This window comes from Moschus berezovskii, chromosome 2, assembly GCF_049115385.1.
Source record: "Moschus berezovskii isolate FMDL1 chromosome 2, NW_MosBer_1.0, whole genome shotgun sequence".
In the NCBI taxonomy this organism is placed as follows: Eukaryota; Metazoa; Chordata; class Mammalia; order Artiodactyla; family Moschidae; genus Moschus; species Moschus berezovskii.
In genome coordinates this window covers 96,394,572-96,415,456 of record NC_142461.1, presented here as the reverse complement: position 1 = coordinate 96,415,456, position 20,885 = coordinate 96,394,572, and the positions used below count along the sequence as shown (strand labels likewise).

General features: G+C 35.6%; 1 protein-coding gene across 2 annotated transcripts in view; it reads right to left on the bottom strand.

Annotated features, from left to right (window-relative positions):
* GALNT13 (polypeptide N-acetylgalactosaminyltransferase 13) overlaps positions 1–20,885 on the bottom strand; it is a 663,623-nt gene that overhangs the window by 223,212 nt on the left and 419,526 nt on the right. For both annotated transcript variants that reach the window (XM_055398323.2, XM_088829452.1), the window contains exon 7: positions 18,402–18,519. In XM_055398323.2, the coding sequence (XP_055254298.1) occupies positions 18,402–18,519 (118 nt within the window). The remainder of the gene's footprint in view (positions 1–18,401; positions 18,520–20,885) is intronic.

Below are 20,885 nucleotides of genomic sequence, written 5' to 3'. Positions count from 1 at the left end.
TTTAATAGAATCATTTTTATGAAAAAGAAAGCATCAGATTTAAAACTGTAAAGCCAGATTATGAACTTGAAATAAACAAACATTGATTGTAGAATGTAAAACAAGTCAATCTTGACAGTCCTCGGAAAATTCACATGTAAAAGAAGAGGAAGAGAGGTTGATAATGACTAAGTTCTCTTTTGGAGTTCTAGGATTCAGACCAATCTCTTTATGTGGAGCAAATGACACTTTTAGAGACCAGATTTTTAGATGGGAATGATAAAACTCTCAACATTTTCCTCTGTAGGGTGAGCTTACTTTACCTTAGCTGTCTTAGAAGTATATGGTAAAGATACTCTTCTCTGGATAGCAGAAAGTCTGAGTTTATAAAACTTATTATGAAGCAATCAATGAGTTTTCTCCTCTCAAATTTGATAGTTCTATTTTGGAAATGTCACAGATGTTATAAAGACAAGGAAAACCACCAAATCACTTTCAATCTCCAGAGGTTTTCAAGAAATATCCAAATATTAGAGCAATTTGTTTGAAGATTTTATTTTTACCTTGGCATGAGATGTAGAACATTCTAATCTGAATCTATACTATTTCATGGAGAAGGCAATGGCACCCCACTCTGGTACTCTTGCCTGGAAAATCCCATGGACGGAAGAACCTGGTAGGCTGCAGTCCATGGGGTCACTAAGAGCCGGACACGACTGAGCGACTTCACTTTCACTTTTCACTTTCATGAATTGGAGAAGGAAATAGCAACCCACTCCAGTGTTCTTGCCTGGAGAATCCCAGGGATGGGGGAGCCTGGTGGGCTGCCGTCTATGGAGTTGCACAGAGTCAGACACGACTGAAGCAACTTAGCAGCAGCAGCAGCAGCAGCATACTATTTCATATTGGTTCTAAAACAATCTATTTATCAACTACTTTCCTTTATAAAATACTTTGTATCTTAAATTAGAACTGAACATCCTGAAAGTCCCAAATTCAAAATGGACCTCTTATATCTACTCACTTCATACAGGACCTAACACATTAATCCTGAAGTGACTTTCCTAAAGAGAAATCTCCCAAACTAGTTTATATTTTTCCTTTGCCAAAGACTTAGAAAGTGACTCTTGGGGGCTAAGAGGCAGGTGATGAGGCACAAAGATGGGAGAGAAGAAAAATAGAGCAGAAGCTTGAAAAGGTGTGCTTATCCTGGGTGTGAGTAGAAGTGGAGGAACTGTTCTGAAAAGGAACTAGGCAGTCTGTGTATGAACCACTGTGTATCACAAGTCTAATGAGGTAGCTGTGGTCATAGATGGAGTCCTTTTAACCTTGTCTCCCATTCTTCTCAAACACAAGCACCCATTCTCAACAGTTAACATGAAGAGTGACAATACCTTTAAAGCACATGTGCCAACATTTTATAATATAAATTCTACTATTACTTTTTGCCTCTCAACAACTTTCTTCACCTCAGAGCATTCTGACCTTCAGAATTACACATTATGGCCGCTGAACTTTCTGGCATTAGGAGAACTGTTACTTGTTATTATTCCACATCTTATAGGGACTGCTGATATTACAGAGATTCTCAATTCTCCTTTAGATTAACAGAGCAATACACAGTCTTGATTGTGTTATAGCAAATCTTCCAATTGCTTCTCAAATAACTTGTGAATATAGCAGGCAAGAAATGAAGAGCATCAAGTAGCCTACTGGATATTGAAAATTCTATGTAATATAAGGTGGTTTTGCTTAAGAAAATTAGTACCAAACTTTTCATATTTACAAAAAAAGTATTGCTTTTCTATTAGCATAGATGGTTGCAAGCAGATAATTCATGAAAAAAAAGCACAAGAGATATGTGATACAGTGATACTTTTTCATCTTTCAAATAATCATTAATCTTAAAGTTTGATAATACTGGAGGTTTTGGAATATTTAGTGCTTTGAAGGGGACTACTAAGAAAAATCTAGAATCATTGGAATTTATGCTTTCCTCATGGTATAATTAATCCTACAAAAAAATTTCAACTGTGAAAAATTGCATATAGATGAGATTTTTGAGAACTAGATGGAAAGGTCTGTGATTATTAAATGAGGTTTGGGTCATTTATTCTACATTTTACATTGTTGTCCTCCCATGTCTGATGATCTGACTGCCTGTCAGTTCTCAGTAACATCTGCTGCTAGCAGTCACAGAGCAGCTCATAACAGTTGTGTGATCCTGCCCTAGAATTCATGCCCGAACAGTCACCTCTGAATATCAGTAGACCACCTGGGCATCCAGCTACCATGTGTAACAACATCTCCAGCTCTTTCATGAATGCCAAAGACACAGAAAAAGAACTTGGATGCGGAAGGAAAATAAAACCTGGTACCTCCAAAAAGAGTCATCCCTCAGTTACTAAATTTCTCCATCTGTAAACCATCCATCTCCCCTGACTGCAGTTATAACATTTTAGTTTAAATGAACCTCCTATATAACTTGCAAAGTGGTCAAGCCTTTTCAAATGGAAGGCCTGTGATCAGTAAGAGGCAAGGGAATGACCTCTCAATTCTCAAGCAATTTCCCTCTGGACTTGGCTGGCATCTACCGAGCAAATATTTAATAGCCATTGACTTTGTGTCAAGTACCATGCTGGTCTCTGGGGCATGGAGAAAGAATAATAAAACACGGTTCTCTATCTTCAAGTAGTTCACAGGCCAGTCTAGTTTTGTGAGTGTAAGAACCAGGCATATTAAGGTCCAGTCATCAGCTTAGATTTGACAGTTGAAGAGCAGTCTCCCATGCCAACAAGAAAAGGATTGTCTTAAGAGGTACTCACTCTAACCATAATCCTTTCATGGACAGAATTTTCTATTCCTGGTTTTTAATCATCTGGAGACATTCTGTTTCCTATTAAGGACCTAAGACATTTTCAAACAAAGTTGTAAATTCTGCTTCAGATAAAGAAGCAGAATGTGTCCCTTTTCCTAGGGAACACCTATAAAACTCTAATGCCATGAGTGGAAAATTATGATTCTCTTCCATAAATCACCTTACAGATACCTTTTTCTTTGTTGTAAAATTTTTAGTCAGATAAATGTGAAACATATAAAATATTCCATATTGATATGAAGCACTCATTACAAATACAAAACCCACTGTGATGGGAAGTCATACTCTACTTTGACAGTTTTTGATTTTTTAAAAATAAAATGGTAGTGGTCAACGTAGATTACATTATACTTTAGAAGATGGATTAAGAAGGAAACATGAAATAGCAACCCTTAGACTATTACTTGGCTTACTTATTAGTCACAAATCAGTACAAAATGGTACATGGTTTATTTCTCCAGATCTGATGCTGAAAGCACAGTAAAGATAATTTCCTCATCTCTGTTTCATTAAAACTGCAACCTGTCATTCTTGTGACATTTTAAAGGTTGTTTCATAGAGAACATCAATGCTCATTCAGGTGCTCGCTGAAGAAGCTGTGTTTAATCTAAAATTTTCTGCTCTTATCAACCCCAATTTTCTATTCATTTCTATCTTGAAATATCTCATATAAGCTTAGTTGTTTCTTTCTATTTTAGGAGGGAGAGTCAACTCTCCAAAGCTAAATCCTGCCCCTAAGACCTTGAACTCAAATTGAGGAACATTAGATTGGGAACAAATGGTGTGGGTTTGATGTTCAGCCCTGACAACTTCTAGCTGCATGACTTAGTTTCTTTGCAACTCAAAACCTTTAATTATAGAAAAAGACAACAATACTCATTCACAGTGCTTTTGTAAGAACACAGTGAAACAATAAACATAAAACTGTGTTGTAAACTAAAAAGTGGTACTTTACCATATCTAAAATATTCTTCCAATATCTGTAGACGTTAATCTGATTAGTTATTCCTTCCTCTTCTTCACTATATCCTAGATTTTTAAATCCTTTCTATCAGCTTACATCTTACTTTATCTGTGATAAACTAAGAATAACAAATATAAAATAATTACTTTGATCATATTTACCCTTTAAGTTACTAGGCATTTTCTTCCCTAATTACTGGGACTTTTCTTTAAAAAGTTTTTCTTTTCTCTATGAATCTTTACAATTCAATTTTCTTGACATCTTATAGTCTAGTATTTTTCTTGATCCTATCATCTAAATTTGTACATGAAGCTTTTTATGAGCTTTCATAATTCTCTCTCACTTCTGTGCAGCATTTGACACTGCTGACAATCACCATTACATTTTAAGTTCTTCTGATATATATTTCTTTTTTCCTGACAGCTTTGATTTGGCATTCACTTTCTTTTTTTTTCTACAACCCCTAAATATATGTGCTACCTAAGGACATGCTTTGCTATTCTGCCCTCTGTATTCTCTTTCTTGGCAAATATCCATGCTCATATACTTATTTAATTATAAGTTCTGTAAACCTAACTTTCAAATCTGTCACCTTTCTTATGCAATAATTTGCCCCCACTCTGCAGCACATTTTCAATTTCCTCAGGTATACCTTTAACTTTCTATGACCTTAAAGAGTCAAGAGTTTCCATTCTGTTCCTCAAAACTGAAAAGAAAGCTTGTAGGTCCTGGGGTCTTCTCTTGCAAAGTCAGAGAAATGCTCAAGGAGCACTAGACTTTCATCAGGTCTAATTATCACTCATCATTCCAGGGTTAGTGTGGGACATTTTACCCTTAAACAGTTAATTCCTTTATTCCTATCTTAATTCAGAAATTCCAAAAGTTAATATGATTTCTCAAACCCAAATAAAAAAATAGAATATAAAGTTGTTTTACCAATTAAGATGCAGAATGTAAAATCATAAGTAAAACTATAAGGTCCTACAGTCCAGCATAGGGAACTATATTCAATATCCTATGATAAACCATGATGGAAAAAAATATAAAAAATGAATGTCTAATGTGTATAACTGAGCCACTATGCTGTACAACAGAGATTGATATAACATTGTAAATCAACTATACTTCAATAAAAAATAAAATTAAAAAACAAATAAAATGTTGGTTGACCAAATAAAATGGAGAAAATATATAAGACCAAGACTGCATATTGCTGAACTATGAAAAAACAAAACAAGTAGAAAGTGTAATCAAATCTTTGACAATGCAGGAACTCATGTAGAAACATGTTTTAGTATCCAGGCACATCATGGTGGCAACAGAGAAATGCTACACCACAATATTTATTTCAATTTTTGCATATTTCTAGTATAAAACAGTGGCTAGTTTGAAAATAAAATATTTTAAGAATTTGTAATCAATCAAGTTTGAATTCCTGCAGATATAATGAAATCTATTAAGATGAATATATTTTTACAGGTAATTTAAAAATCTATTAAAAATCTCCAACTGTCTTTTCAATGGTACTTAAAACTCAACCTTATTGATACTTAATATTCAAATTCTGAACAGTTGTATCAATCTTCCCTCAATATTATTTCACACTCTCACAAGAATCATTGCTGGTATCTAGAACCAGTTATTGCTGAAATCATTCAGCCTTATTTAAATAAATCTCATAATTGGTTTCCTTTTTAAACTACATTTCTGGTTGACTAGAACAACAGTAAAATGATTGGTAGTCATGCACTTAAGACAGACATCATCAACAGTGACAGTATAATCATAGCTTAAGACGTTGCACATTTACTGCAGTAGTTACCATAGAGACTTAAATTTGGCTCTTTAATACAAAGTACATGAATTTCATTTTGAATGAATTCATTTTGGTTAGCAAGGTGCACCAGCTTTCCTAGTTGAATGCACATATATAGGCACAGCAATTTTGAAATTTTGTCCCAGAAATCTTTAAGGGATCAAACAGAGATATATTTAAAATATATATATATATATATAATATATTCAGTTCCTGGAGTTTTTAATGGGTCCTTCATTACTTCATCATTTTAAGCCTAATTTGGCAAAAATACATATATTTAACAGTTCAGTCATATTTTATTAAAGTAATTCTCAAGAGGGAAAACAAAAGGTAGGGGAACCAGATATTCTAGCCTAAACTTAGGTGTGGTTCAAAGCACAAAGAAAGAATGAACACAGTAGCAAAGTTCTGAGATTTCACTGATTTCAGGTCCCTGCTCCTCTCCTGCCCTACTGTCTAAAAGACCTGAAATTTTAATTTATAAATTCTTCCCTGGTTATCTTAGATCACAGAAAATTTTCCTTTGAACTTAATGAGGTTTATATTTGCACTTTGAAATGATCCTAAACTATATTACACTCTCCAAACCTTCAATAAATTTGGGGATGATCTATATACAGATATACTATCCACAGTGTCTAGTGCAGGTCTAGGTATATAATTATTTATATTGATTGATGTGTAAAATGGGAGTAGATTAATACATAAGCATATAAAGGTAATCTAAAGTATAATGCAAATATTATTGATGCATTAAAATTAAAACCAAACACACAGGGGAAAGAACCTTCTGAGATCCATTACGACAATACGTGTAAAAGCACTATTCAAATGCAAAGCCTCATCAAAAAATAAACTCCTAGAGGAGTTTTGTTCATTTGAGCAACTGTTGTTCTGAGAGAATAAACTGTTCTTAACTCTAAAATAAGAAAGCTTTCCTTTTCCCAAAGCATTAGGATATTTGTGCTCTTACAGACTTGACATGAGAGATGTGATACTCTTGCATTATGCTCCATAGTAAATGTTCTCTTTGCAAATCCTTGCATAGCTGGATCCTTCCTGTCAGTTTGGTCTCAGCTAACATGCTTCCTTAGAATGGGCTTCCTTGACCACTCTAACTAAAGTAATGCAATGCTCCACCTCTCACTGGATTTTCTTCAAAGCACTCACCTTTATTTTAAATTAACAGACTACTTTTATTTTTTCTGTTTATTCATTTATCATATATCTCCCTCTGGCACAAGTTCCATGAGACTATGGACTGATCTTCTATAGGTCTGTATGTCCAATTACTAACAAATATTTATAAATTAAATAATAAAATTCTCCAAAGTAAATTTACTTACAAACTTCACTTGAATTTAATGGCAGGTTTATTTCCTCAAACCCAGGATATATAATTTAAATGATCCTTAAAATTTCAAAGCTCGAAATATTTTTGGAAGTTATTTAACTCTCCCTTTCCATTAAGGGGGAAAAAAACTGGGACCTTAATTTATAAAATAAATAGTTCAAAGTTAATTCACTGAGCACATATTTAGATACAAAAAGGATGTTAAGCATTTCATTATCAGAATATCTTAGGTGCACTTTAAATGTAAATCAGCAGCATAATTGACAATTATCAGTGCCATTTTGTATGATTAGGTACATTTAATGGGAAGCTTTAGTAAAATATGGCCATGACAGGAAGTGTCAAACTTTCCCATGCAATAATTCTGAGCACCTTAAACTCTTCAGAAAGTTCTTTTTATTGCCATAAATTCAAATACTTAAATTGAGGTTCTTCATATTTAGAATCATAAGGTTTTTTTATGTGAATAAAAATCATAAGGTTTTTTATGTGAATACATATTATAGTTAATGTGAATATAGTTAATATTTCTTTGCTGCACATTAGTAGAGAAGAATAAAAAATAGTCAGAATTAGTATGTTTTACAATAGAGACATTTCAGATATTGTCCCTAATAAAGGTTGTTGGTTTCTTAATGTGATAAAATTCAGTAAAAAGTTAAGTGAATCTGGCTTATTGCTATAGTCTCCTACAAGGAAATTCTGTGTAGTATCTTTGAAAGTACCTGCTTTTGTTAAAGAAAAACATTGTCCAAAATGTTTTTATCAAGTTTTAGAAATCATAGTTTCTCTTTTCTGTATTTTTGTTTCCATTTAATGGTTTAATTCAAGAAAACAGAGCCAAAATTTAGAGTAATCTTAAAATTTATCCCAGTGAGTATTTCTGAATAAATCTCATAAAGAATTCCGGAGAAGGCAATGGCAAGCCACTCCAGTACGATTGCCTAGAAAATCCCATGGATGGAGGAGCCTGGTAGGCTGCAGTCCGTGGGGTCGCTAAGGGTCGGACACGACTGAGCGACTTCACTTTCACTTTTCACTTTCACACATTGGAGAAGGAAATGGCAACCCACTCCAGTGTTCTTGCCTGGAGAATCCCAGGGATGGGGAGCCTGGTGGGCTTCCGTCTATGGGGTCACACAGAGTCGGACACGACTGAAGTGACTTAGCAGCAGCTCATAAAGAATTATCCAACTCTGGTTTATATATAATGGGAATAAAATGCAGATTTTACAGATTACCATTTTCATATAATCTTAACTCCATTTTCCCCCATTTTATGAATTTCATACATATCCATCTTCAAACTTTCATAATTCCTGAATTTTCTTAATTATCTAACACCTTCTGGATGTCTGGTGAGTCTTCTGCACTGCCGGCAGATTCTTTACCATCTGAGCCACCTGATAAACATAGCTCTCAATACTCATTTGCAATAGATATTATATTTTAAACTTTTAAAAATAAATATATTTATTATCACACTATATACTTTATAATAACTACAATTAACTTACATCTGGGTTGTCATGAATATTTAACTATTTGCACTCAGACTCACATACACATAAATTTAGACAGGTAGATGATTGATAGATAGATGGATAAAATTAAACAGAACAAACAGAAAAAGCTGAATTTCAGATGCTTATATATGCAGGCTGACAAATATAGTGTACATTTACATTATCAGAGAAACACTCTCATGATAAGAATTCAGGTCACAAAAAAGACGCAGTGAGTGTTATCAGTTCAAAAAGGCACTAAACTGTGAGTGGTACTATTACCTCCAAAAAATATTTTTTATAAAAAAATCACTCTTAGAGATAACTAAGTGACTATAAAAGGGAAAAGTCAAAGTCGCTCAGTTGTGTCCAACTCTTTGTGACCCCATGGACAATACAGTTCATGGAATTCTCCAGACCAGGATACTGGAGTGGATAGCCTTTTCCTTCTCCAAAGGATCTTCCCAACCCATGAATCGAACCCAAGTCTCCTGCATTGCAGGTGGGTTCTTTACCAGCTAAGCCACAAGGGAAGCCCTACGTAAGAGACCCAGAGATTAATATCAAGTTCTAGTGTACCTAAGTCCCCTGCAATGATTTATATTTCAAAAACAAAGTACATCTCAATGCAGCATATGTTTATGAGGTTAAACATTACATGAATGATTATCCAATATAATATCTATTCTCATATTTTGCTTTTGTGAACTAGAAAGTTCAAATGAAGAAGTATAGTTATCAAAATGACCAAGCCTTAGGGTATTATGACTTTAAAAGCAAAACAAGTTCTGCTAACATTTTCTAAAATTATTGTAAAGTTTGATTAATATCTAATCTTCCTGTTGTTCACTTGTATTTTCTAAAAGAGCAGAGGAAATCAAGTATACATTATGGTTAACATTCAAAATAAAATTCTAACATATTTTAGAAAATAGAGTTTTCTATAGATATCTAATAGAGAAGGAAACGGTAACCCACTCCAGTATTCTTGACGGATCCTATTGACCCAATGTTCTGAAATATATATAATAGATGTAACACAGTCTCTAGAAACAATGTCTTAGCTACCCCTTACCTAAAAATATTTTATTCTATAATTTCAATTAAACAAAGAATAAAGAGACTGAAAAGATATGTTTAAACAACTGTTTAAGTTACAGTGTTGTCCCAAATGCCAGAAAATCTCATTGTAAGCACAGAAGTATTTTTTAAGGAATTTCCACACTGTTCTCCATAGTGGCTGTACTAGTTTGCATTCCCACCAACAGCGTAAGAGGGGTCCCTTCTCTCCACACCCTCTCCAGCATTTATTGCATGGAGACTTTTGGATAGCAGCCATTCTGACTGGTGTGAAATGGTATCTCATTGTGGTTTTGATTTGCATTTCTCTGATTATGAGGGATGTTGAGCATCTTTCCATGTGTTTGTTAGCCATCTGTATGTCTTCTTTGAAGAAATGTCTGTTTAGTTCTTTGGCCCATTTTTTGATTGGGTCATTTATTTTTCTGGAATTGAGTTGCAGGAGCTGCTTGTATATTTTGGAGATTAATTCTTTGTCAGTATTTCATTTGCTATTATTTTCTCCCATTCTGAAGGCTGTCTGTTCACCTTGCTTATAGTTTCCTTTGCTGTGCAGAAGCTTTTAATTTTAATTAGGTCCCATTTGTTTATTTTTGCTTTTATTTCGAATATTCTGGGAGGGGGTCATGAAGGATCCTGCTGTTATTTATGTCGGAGAGTGTTTTGCCTATGTTCTCCTCTAGGAGTTTTATAGTTTCTGGTCTTACACTTAGATCTTTAATCCATTTTGAGTTTATTTTTGTGTATGGTGTTAGGAAGTGTTCTAGTTTCATTCTTTTACAAGTGGAAAAACTGGAAATAGAACTGCCATATGATCCTGCAATCGCACTCCTGGGCATACACACCGAGGAAACCAGAATTGAAAGAGACACATGTACTCCAATGTTCATCGCAGCACTGTTTATAATAGCAAGGACATGGAAGCAACCTAGATGTCCATCTGCAGATGAATGGATAAGAAAGCTTTGGTACATATACACAATGGAGTATTACTCAGACATTAAAAAGAATGAATTTGAATCAGTTCTAATGAGGTGGATGAAACTGGAGCCTATTATACAGAGTGAAGTAAGCCAGAAAGAAAAACACCAATACAGTATACTAATGCATATATATGGAATTGAGAAAGATGGAAATGATAACCCTGTATAGAGACAGCAAAAGAGACACAGGTGTTCAGAACAGTCTTTGGGACTCTGTGGGAGAGGGTGAGGGTGGGATGATATGGGAGAATGGCATTGAAACATGTATATTATCATATGTGAAACGAATCACCAGTCCATATTCTACGCATGATACAGGATGTTCCAGGCTGGTGCACGGGGATGACCCAGAGGGAGGATAAGGGGAGGAGGGAGGTGGGTTCAGAAAGGGGAACTCATACACACCCGGGGTGGATTCATGTCAATGTATGGCAAAACCAACCAATATAATATTGTAAAATATTTAGCCTCCAGTAAATAAATAAATAAATAAGAAAAGAAGAAAATGAGCAAAAAAAAAAAAAAGCACAGAAGTAAAAATTTTAAGCCATCTACAGCATGTTCCAAATAGGAAAAGGAGTACGTCTAGGCTGTATATTGTCACCTTGCTTATTTAACTTATATGCAGAGTACATCATGAGGAACACTGGGCTGGAAGAAGCACAAGCTGGAATCAAGATTGCCAAGAGAAATATCAATAACCTCAGATATGCAGATGACACTACCCTTATGGCAGAAAGGGAAGAGGAACTGAAAAGCCTCTTGATGAAAGTGAAAGAGGAGAGTGAAAAGTTTGGCTTGAAGCTCAACATTCAGAAAACAAAGATCATGGCATCTGGTCCCATCACTTCATGGGAAATAGATGGGGAAACAGTAGAAACAGTGTCTGACTTTATTTTTGTGGGCTCCAAAATCAATACAGATGCTGATTGCAGCCATGAAATTAAAAGACGCTTACTCCTTGGAAGGAAAGTTATGACCAACCTTGTTAGTATATTAAAAAGCAGAGACATTACTTTGCCAACAAAGGTCCGTCTAGTCAAGGCTATGGTTTTTCCCGTGGTCATGTATGGATGTGAGAGTTGGACTGTGAAGAAAGCTGATCGCCAAAGAATTGATGCTTTTGAACTGTGGTGCTGGAGAAGACTCTTGAGAGTCTCTTGGACTGCAAGGAGATCCAACCAGTCCATTCTAAAGGAGATCAATCCTGGGTGTTCATTGGAAGGACTGATGCTAAAGCTGAAACTGCAATACTTTGGCCACCTCATGCGACGAGTTGACTCACTGGAAAAGAGTCTGATGCTAGGAAAGTTTGGGGGCGGAAGGAGAAGGGGACGACCGAGAATGAGATGGCTGGATGGCATCACCGACTCTGTGGACATGAGTTTGAGTGAACTCCGGCAGTTGGTGATAGACAGAGAGGCCTGACATGCTGTGATTCATGGGGTTGCGGAGAGTCGGACACGACTGAGCGACTGAACTGAACAGAATGTTTAAGGTTTATCCTGCACCAGATAGATCACTTTAGAGTAGCTTTCTGCACTAAATAATTGTTAATGGTTTATATTCTTTACATAGGTATACATGCACAAAATCTCTTAGACTTTTATGTCTGTTTATGACCTCTTATGGAGAAGGCAATAGCACCCCACTCCAGTACTTTTGCCTGGAAAATCCCATGGATGGAGGAGCCTGGTGGGCTGCAGTCCATGGGGTCGCAAAGAGTCGGACACGACTGAGCAACTTCACTTTCACTTTTCACTTTCATGCATTGGAGAAGGAAATGGCAACCCACTCCAGTATTGTTACTGAGAGAATCCCATGGACAGAGGAGCCTCGTGAGCTATAGTGCCATGTGGCTGTAAGAGTTGGACATGACTGAAGCGACTTAGCAAACACATGGGCACTTGTCATCTTCCTCTAAAATGATTAAATTATATGCTGCTGCAACTGCCAACTTCCAACATCCCCTGAAGGAGTTCAGGGTGGAGAGCAGAAATGAGACACTCTGTGCTCCAGAAAAACTGGCAGGATAGGTCTTCAGATATGTATTTTTAGGAGTTGATTTTATATGTCCATTCTTGTATCTCCTCATATCTAGAAAAGAACTAAAATCTTTAGTGGTAATGGCTGTTTCTTGTGACTAGCAGAAACTTCACAAGATCAGCAGAAACTTTCTGGAAAAATATGTGCTTGATTCCATGTATTCCCCCTTTACCAAAAGGACATATATACTGACTGACCTTTCCCCCCTGCCTCTTTGGAACAGTTTCTCAAAACTATCTGAGGTGCTGTCTCCCAGGCTCAGTCCTCATTTTACCCCAAATAAAACTTAACTCACAACTCTCATGCTGTGCATAGTTTTAAGTTGACAGATTAAGTGATGCTGACTAGTGTCATGACTTGTTCAAAACTGCACACCTTAGACCACTAAAACAATAACACCTGCCACTTATGACACAATTTATGTGTGACAAATGGGGGTGATCAGTACTATGTACACCATCACATTTAATAGTCCCCTAGAACAAATTTAAAAAGTGATGCAATCTTTCTTACATATATGAACAAACTAGAGCTTAGGAGACCTGATGCCTTACCCAGACTCACACAGATAATAGGTATTGGAGCCTTGGTCTTGAACCCACGATGCATCCCTTCCAGACCATACTATAACCTTCCCTTGTAGCTCAGTCAGTAAACAATCTGCCTGCAATGCAGGAGACCTGGGTTCAATTCCTAGCTTGAGAAGATCCCCTGGAGAAGGAAATGGCAACTCACTCCACTATTCTTGCCTAGAAAAATCCCATGGACAGAGGAGCCTGGCAGGTGCAAGGGGTCATAAGAGTCAGACACAACTTAGAGACTAAACCACAACCACCACATTTCAGGGCAGGGGGACACTCTTCTGAGTCCTTTTCTGCCTTCTGACTTTTTATGACTCAATTGGTTCTACAATGCAGATTATCTCATATACTGTGTACTTTTAGAAATACTGCCCTCGTGCTATTGCCTCATGCAAGGCAAGGACTTTTGGTGGTGATGCTTTTTGGATGGTACTGATGCTGCCATCGGGGATGTTATTTAAAGATAGATGACACCTTTGATGATAAATTCATATTATACTGGGTTAATTTTGTCATAACTATTTTCTATGGATATTCATTTCTGAGTTCGTCCTATCTAGAATTTCAACCACTAAGAATTTCCATCTGCTGCTTCATATTCCTCTTCCCTTCCTTAGTTTTTTTTTCTCTTAAACACTCTCACTAACATAGTAACATACTTTATTTCTCTTGTTCACTGTATCCTTCACTAAAATATAGGTTCCATAAGGACACACAGTTTTGTCTATTTTGTTCACAATTCTATGCCCTGCACCTATTGAGCAGGAAATAAATATCAGTTAAAAATTAACATTTATATTTTAGGACTTATGTTATTTTGGTGATTGTTGTGTAATGAAGTGGAAAACAGTATCTGAGACTAATTTTTCAAGAGCACTTGGATCTACTTGTACGTATTTTCACTGGACATGTATTACGCATAGGAGGCTACAGTCTGTTAGAAGAAGATTAAATCACTAGATGAGACCACATTCTCAGTATTCTGGAAGAAGATTGCATTTATATATTAACTTCTCCTCTTTCTCCTGATAATACCACTAGTTTTTAGGGTTGTCATGTTATGAAGGGATGAAGGTGATTAGAGGCAGTAGTGGGATAGAAATCAGCAGCACAGTCACTGGTGTCAGAATGCTGGGGTTCAGTTTTCAACTATTCTACTTACTAGTTCTGTACATATTAGAAGTCACTATTATTTTATGCCAAGACTTTTATCCAGAGACTTCAAGTGTTTTTTCAATGCTTTGAAACTGTATTTAAACCTATGGTGTATAGGAGACAAGATGCTTCTTTCTTGGATCTATCATTTTGATCAGATATTCAAAGTATGTCAGTATTTACAATACTTTGGGCATCAAAATTCAAGTGATACTGTTATAAATAAATCCCCTAAAGGATATACCTTTAGATTGACTTAAATATCTATAAACCAGCCATAATAATAATATTTTACAGGCATTTAGTACTTCTCGGTTTTTTATCCTCAAGTCTACATAGACCAGAGCTACAAGACAACTCAGTCGTGTCTGACTCTTTGCGACCCCATGAATCACAGCACGCCAGGCCTCCCTGTCCGTCGCCAACTCCTGGAGTTTACCCAAACTCATGTCCATTGAGTCGGTGATGCCATCCAACTACCTCATCCTCTGTCGTCCCCTTCTCCTCCTGCCCTCAATCTTTCCCAGAATCAGGGTCTTTTCAGATGAGTCAGCTCTTTGCATCAGGTGGCCAAAGTATTGGAGTTTCAGCTTCAACATCAGTCCTTCCAATGAACACCCAGGACTGATCTCCTTTAGGATGGGCTGGTTGGATCTCCTTGCAGTCTAAGGGACTCTCAAGAGTCTTCTCCAACACCACAGTTCAAAAGCATCAATTCTTTGGTGCTCAGGTTTCTTTATAGTCCAACTCTCACATCCATACATACATGACTACTGGAAAAACATAGCCTTGACTAGATGGACCTTTGTCGACAAAGTAATGTCTCTGCTTTTTAATATGCCATCTCGGCTAAGGAGTAAGGGTCTTTTAATTTCATGACTGCAATCACCATCTGCAGTGATTTTAGATCCCAAAAAAATAGTCAGCCACTGTTTCCCCATCTATTTGCCATAAAGTGATAGGACCGGATGCCATGATCTTAGTTTTCTGAATGTTGAGATTTAAGTCAACTTTTTTCACGCTCCTCTTTCAATTTCATCAAGAGGCTCTTTGGTTCTTCTTCACTTTCTGCCATCTTGACTACTATTATAATTACCTTTACACAGTTGGTGTTAAATAATTTGCCTATATATGGCAATAATTTGCTTATATATATGAACCACCATTGAACAGGTTGTTCAATGGTAAAGAACCTGCCTGCAATGCAGGAAACAGGAGTTTGATCCCTGGGTCAGGAAGATCCCCTGGAGAAGAAAATGACAACTCCAGTATTCCGGTCTGGGAAATCCCATGGACAGAGGAGTCTGGCAGACTCCAGTCCATGGGGTTGCAAAGATTTAGACATGACTAAGTGACTACACAATAAAAATTTTCCTATACTAACATGACAGTGACAAGAAAACCTCATGTATTAAAAAAAAAAAAACTATTGTATTTTACTGACAATAATGCCTATGTATTGCTTCTTTGAGAGTGAAAGTGTGTTAGGTTGCTTCAGTCATGTTTGACTCTTTGCAGCCCCATGGACTGTAGCCTGCCAGGTTCCTCTGTCCATGGGATTCTCCAGCCAAGAATACTGGAGTGGGTGTCCATGCCCTTCTCCATGGGATCTTCCTGACGCAGGGACTGAACCTGAGTCTCATGTCTCCCGCACTGGCAGGTGGGTTCTTTACCACTACCGCCATCTGGAAAGGCCTATGAGAGTAAAAGTACCAGGTCTTATTCATTTTTGCAGCCTCAGTATCTGTAATGTGTAGCAGATATACTACATGTTCCATAAATGTTTGCTGTATAATAATTAAGCTGTATATTAGACACAGATCCTCTGATTATGAATCCCTAACATATTCTCATTTCATTAAGCCACACATCTTTTTATGAAATTAATCTAAAGGAGCGTGTCATCCCTTTGCTAATATATTGTTCTAGCATTTTCTCTTATTCAACATCTTCCTCAGCCAGGGTGGGTACCAAGTATTAAACACATATCCATGTCACACAAAGAAAAGTAAACCACAAATCAAGAGACTAATAAAGAGCAAAATTCACACTTTGTTTCTGTTGATAACATATGGAAACTAAAGACAATGAGTGTTTTAAACCTTCAAAGACCATTTGCTTATGAGTACTTCATTTCTTACAAAGAAGATGTATCATATTATTCCACTAAATTCTTTCCTAAGTAGATTCTTCCCTAACACATCTTTCAATCAGTTAGGTGAAGGTCAATCTGAGAGCTCTGTGATGAAGGTAAAGGGAGTCTATTAACAGAGAATCAAGCTTAACAGGTGAGCAGAAAGAAGGTGAATAAGACTGTTAGAAAAAAGGGGAAAAAAGACGAGCAACAGGATCACTAGATATTACTAATGTTGCTACGTTTGTTTTTTTCCATATGAATTTCAACCACAGCATTCAAGGAATATTGGATCGATCCTGGGTGTTCATTGGAAGGACTGATGCTAAAGCTGAAACTGCAATACTTTGGCCACCTCATGCGGCGAGTTGACTCACTGGAAAAGACTCTGATGCTGGGAAGGGTTGGGGGCGGGAGGAGAAGGGGACGACCGAGAATGAGATGGCTGGATGGCTCTGTGGACATGAGTTTGAGTGTACTCCGGGAGTTGGTGATGGACAGGGAGGCCTGGCGTGCTGTGAATCATGGGGTCGTGGAGAGTCGGACACGACTGAGCGACTGAACTGAACTCTCTTCATTAAATCTAAGGATATGAGAAAACTGTTTTTCATCTTTTGAATATACTTTCTTTCCTTCCTAACTGTCTTCCTTCCATCTTTTTTCTTCTTCCTTTTTTCACTGTTAGCTTTTATATTCTGTACTTTGAGAACTACACTGAGTAAAATATTTGGGTCTCCAAATGTTCCAAAGGTTGTGCAAAGATGAATCACGTACTTGACAGGAAGAAGACATTCCTAAGTATGCTACTAAGCCTTGTGGTGCAAGTTCCATTGGACTATAAGTATATAAACAAATACAGGAAGAATAAAATTCCATTAACTAATGATCTCAGACACTGGACTGTAAGGAAGATTTATAGGCAAAAAGTTGTATAACAAAGACATCCTAGTGCTTCTGAAATAATCCATATTATCCAAGATCCATTAACTTTCACATTATATAAACTCAAAGTAATTCTTATTCTCAGATTTTGACATTTGCTTATACAACATCAAATATATTTATACTTGTGAGCAATAAAGTTTACTTTCTAAATGAGAAATTAAAAGGCATAACTCTTGAACTTCATAGATAAATATATCTAAACTGTAATATTTTTGTTGTACAAATAATGCAGCAAAACAATAGTGTTTCAAATAACATGTCAAATTATAGAAAGGAAAAAACAACAGTATGACTAATTTAATTTTTAAATGATATTGAATGTGGTTTGAAGAAAAAATAGTATGTTTTCCTCATGATTTCTTAGTAACAAGGAACATTTATATGTTCAAATTTAAAATTTTCAAATGCAACATTAAAATTATTAATATACTTCCTAGTATCCGATATATGATGGATTAATTTATAATTTTTGTTTACTTGGAAGGCCATTTAAAAAGTGCATTTGCATTATTACAACTCATTCATCAAACAATAATATCTATGACTGTGAAAACAGTCATGCTACTTGAATTATCCAGAATGCCTTTGAACACAGGTTATTCTTAAAGGTATTTGAGAATAACCTCAAGCAGCACTTGTAAATACAGATATCATAACACTTTCAAGTTTCAATTCAAAAACAGCAAATGATTTTTAGGGTAATGCTTTATTTCAAAAATAAAGCCCTTCTTTATTTAAAAAATGAAAAGCTCTACTATCTTTGAACTATGTATACAATAATTATTTTGAAAATTTTAAAAATGCCTCTAATTTCCCATTTAATGGTAAATATTGCATGCAAAAAGACTCAAGTATGACTAACTGAGCAGTAATTTGTATCACTTCACAAAAGAGATCTGACAGTAAATTACTGAGTTTACACATGCATGCTATAGCATAGTATGTTCAGAGTCAAAAAATAAAGTAAAATGAAATTACCCTAAAAGACATTTCAAGATTCTCTCCACCCCAGATATCCATTCCTGCATCGTAAGTTCCTATCTCTTCAAAGTAGTTTCTGTCAATAGAAAATAGGCCACCAGCCATAGTTGGGGTCCTAGTTGAAAAAAAACAAAAACAAAAGAATATCTTTTGAAAACAATGTGTGGAGTTTAATGAGACTGTAGCAAATATTTCTGAAACATTTTAAATAAAAAGCAGTATACTTAAAAATTTCAAACTGGAAACATAAAGCCAAATTATAAGAGGTTTTAAAATTAATAAATGGCATTTTATTTCACATTTTCTGTAAAACTAAACTTAGATTAGTCTATATTTTTTCTTATGGGTGATCAAATAGATATAAGGAACACTGGCCATTTAAGACAGGGGCATATATACATCCTGTGTGAAAGGCACAGTGAAGAGAAATCTGTGTTCTTATCACTATCCTTAAAGAGATGAAAGTCATAAAACTTCTAGTTGTGATCCTGTCACCTAATTATAAATTATTTTAATACGAACTCTAGAAACCTATGGAAATGGTTTCTCTATGAAAAGATCTACAATCTATTTGAATACAAAAAAATAAGTGCTGTGAAATATTTATAGGCAATAAGTATCTAATAATAGTTACATAAGTATCATAATAGCTTTACATCTAATTGTCTACAGCTAATTGTTTTATCTAATTAAAATGATAAAATGAATCATGTAACCCTATAGATAAACATAAATCCCGTATACTATTCATGGGTTTAGAAGGACATTTGGCACATATCCAAAACATTTTACTAGGAATAAATGATTTTAGTTCTCACATTTAAACTTTTTCTGTAGAAACTAAGAAATAAGGTGCTAACTTTCACAAGGAATAATTCTTGATTTTAAAAGATTAATTAAAATCAGTAGTTAATATGTGACCTACACAAAGTCTTTCTGTAAAAGCAGTATACATTGAAACTGAAAAAGAAAGTTCTAGTTCACAAATGAATCAATACAACCAATGATTATTTCTGAATAGAAATTTTCAAGCTTCATAGCACATTAGCAGCACCTGACACACCCTGAAAAAACTACACTTCCATGTTTGGGTAATTCTCTCAGGTTTAGATTTAATTGGTTGGGAATGGGGCCAGATCTTTGATACTGCATAATGGTCCTAAGTGATTCTACTGTGCTGCTAAATTTACTAGATCAGAAACACTGATCTAGTAACTTAGATTTAGGATGTTCATTCAGGTACACTTGACCCTTGAACAACGTGGGTTTGAACTGCTTGGGTCCACTTATATGCATATATTTTAAATAGTAAATGCCACAGTACTACACAATCCAGTGTTGGGTGAGTCATCTGATGTGGAGGAAGCTTGGATACCAAGGGCCTGGTGTAAAGTATATTCAGATTAACCTCTGTGTTATTCAATGGAAATTTGAGATTGTTAGAAAACTCAAAGCTTTTTACTCAAAATTATGTCCTCTTCTGCTACAGGATGTGCTCGTGTCCTTTAACTGAACAGTGTATTTCATTGAAAAACCTTCATATAATATTGTACTTGGATACCTACCATATCACAGAGTTCTCTATTTCTCCCAGTGCTATCACTGTTTTACACTCAGGCAATTAACTGTCCATCAGTTGGAGCAGCAGAGCCTCACTCGGTCTGAGCTGTTTTATTACTTCTAGTCTTGCTGGGTTCCTATCACGGACAGTATCACTGACCTACTGAGTTGTAATGAGAATCAGTAACAAAGCTAAGCAGATGCTAATTATGAAGCAGCCATGACCCTCACATGATTGGGGTTTTGGAAGTCCATGGAAATAACTATGTAAGGTACCACTGTGCTGAATAGTCTCTTTAATGAAATGAGGAACAGAAATTGCTACAATTTTCCTATTATAATGTAACTAAGTGCTTAAGAATGTTAAATGATGCATTTTTAATGATCAGTTCAGAGTGCCCATTCACTTGTATATTTACTGCTGCTGCTGTTGCTAAGTCACTTCAGTCGTATTAAAGAACAAATGCATTTAACTTAAATACATGTGGTGAGTTTCATCTTATAGTTGGTGATGATTCCTACAAATATGTGAGAAATATATAATAAATGGCAACAATAAATTACATTTTAACCATAAGAATGTCTCAAATAAGTTTCACTTTTGCTTAAAAAGTAACAAAATCTTTAAAAAATTTGCAGTCACTCAAAAAAAAAAAAATCCTGTATTTTCTGAAGATGGATGCTACTAGGACTTTTTTTTTTTTTTGAAATGGCAGTTAGCTCTCTCAAACAGTTCAGAGATATTATCGTGCCTTAAGTAATATCTACAGCCATACCCAGTGCCCTATAGCATGTTCTAAGTTAACTGCTCTGTAATGTCACCCATGAACTATTTACATACACCTGTGCAGACCTTAAGTGTTCAGGGTAACTAGAAAATATAAAACCTTGATTAGAGTTGAGTTAGCTAAGATGATCTTT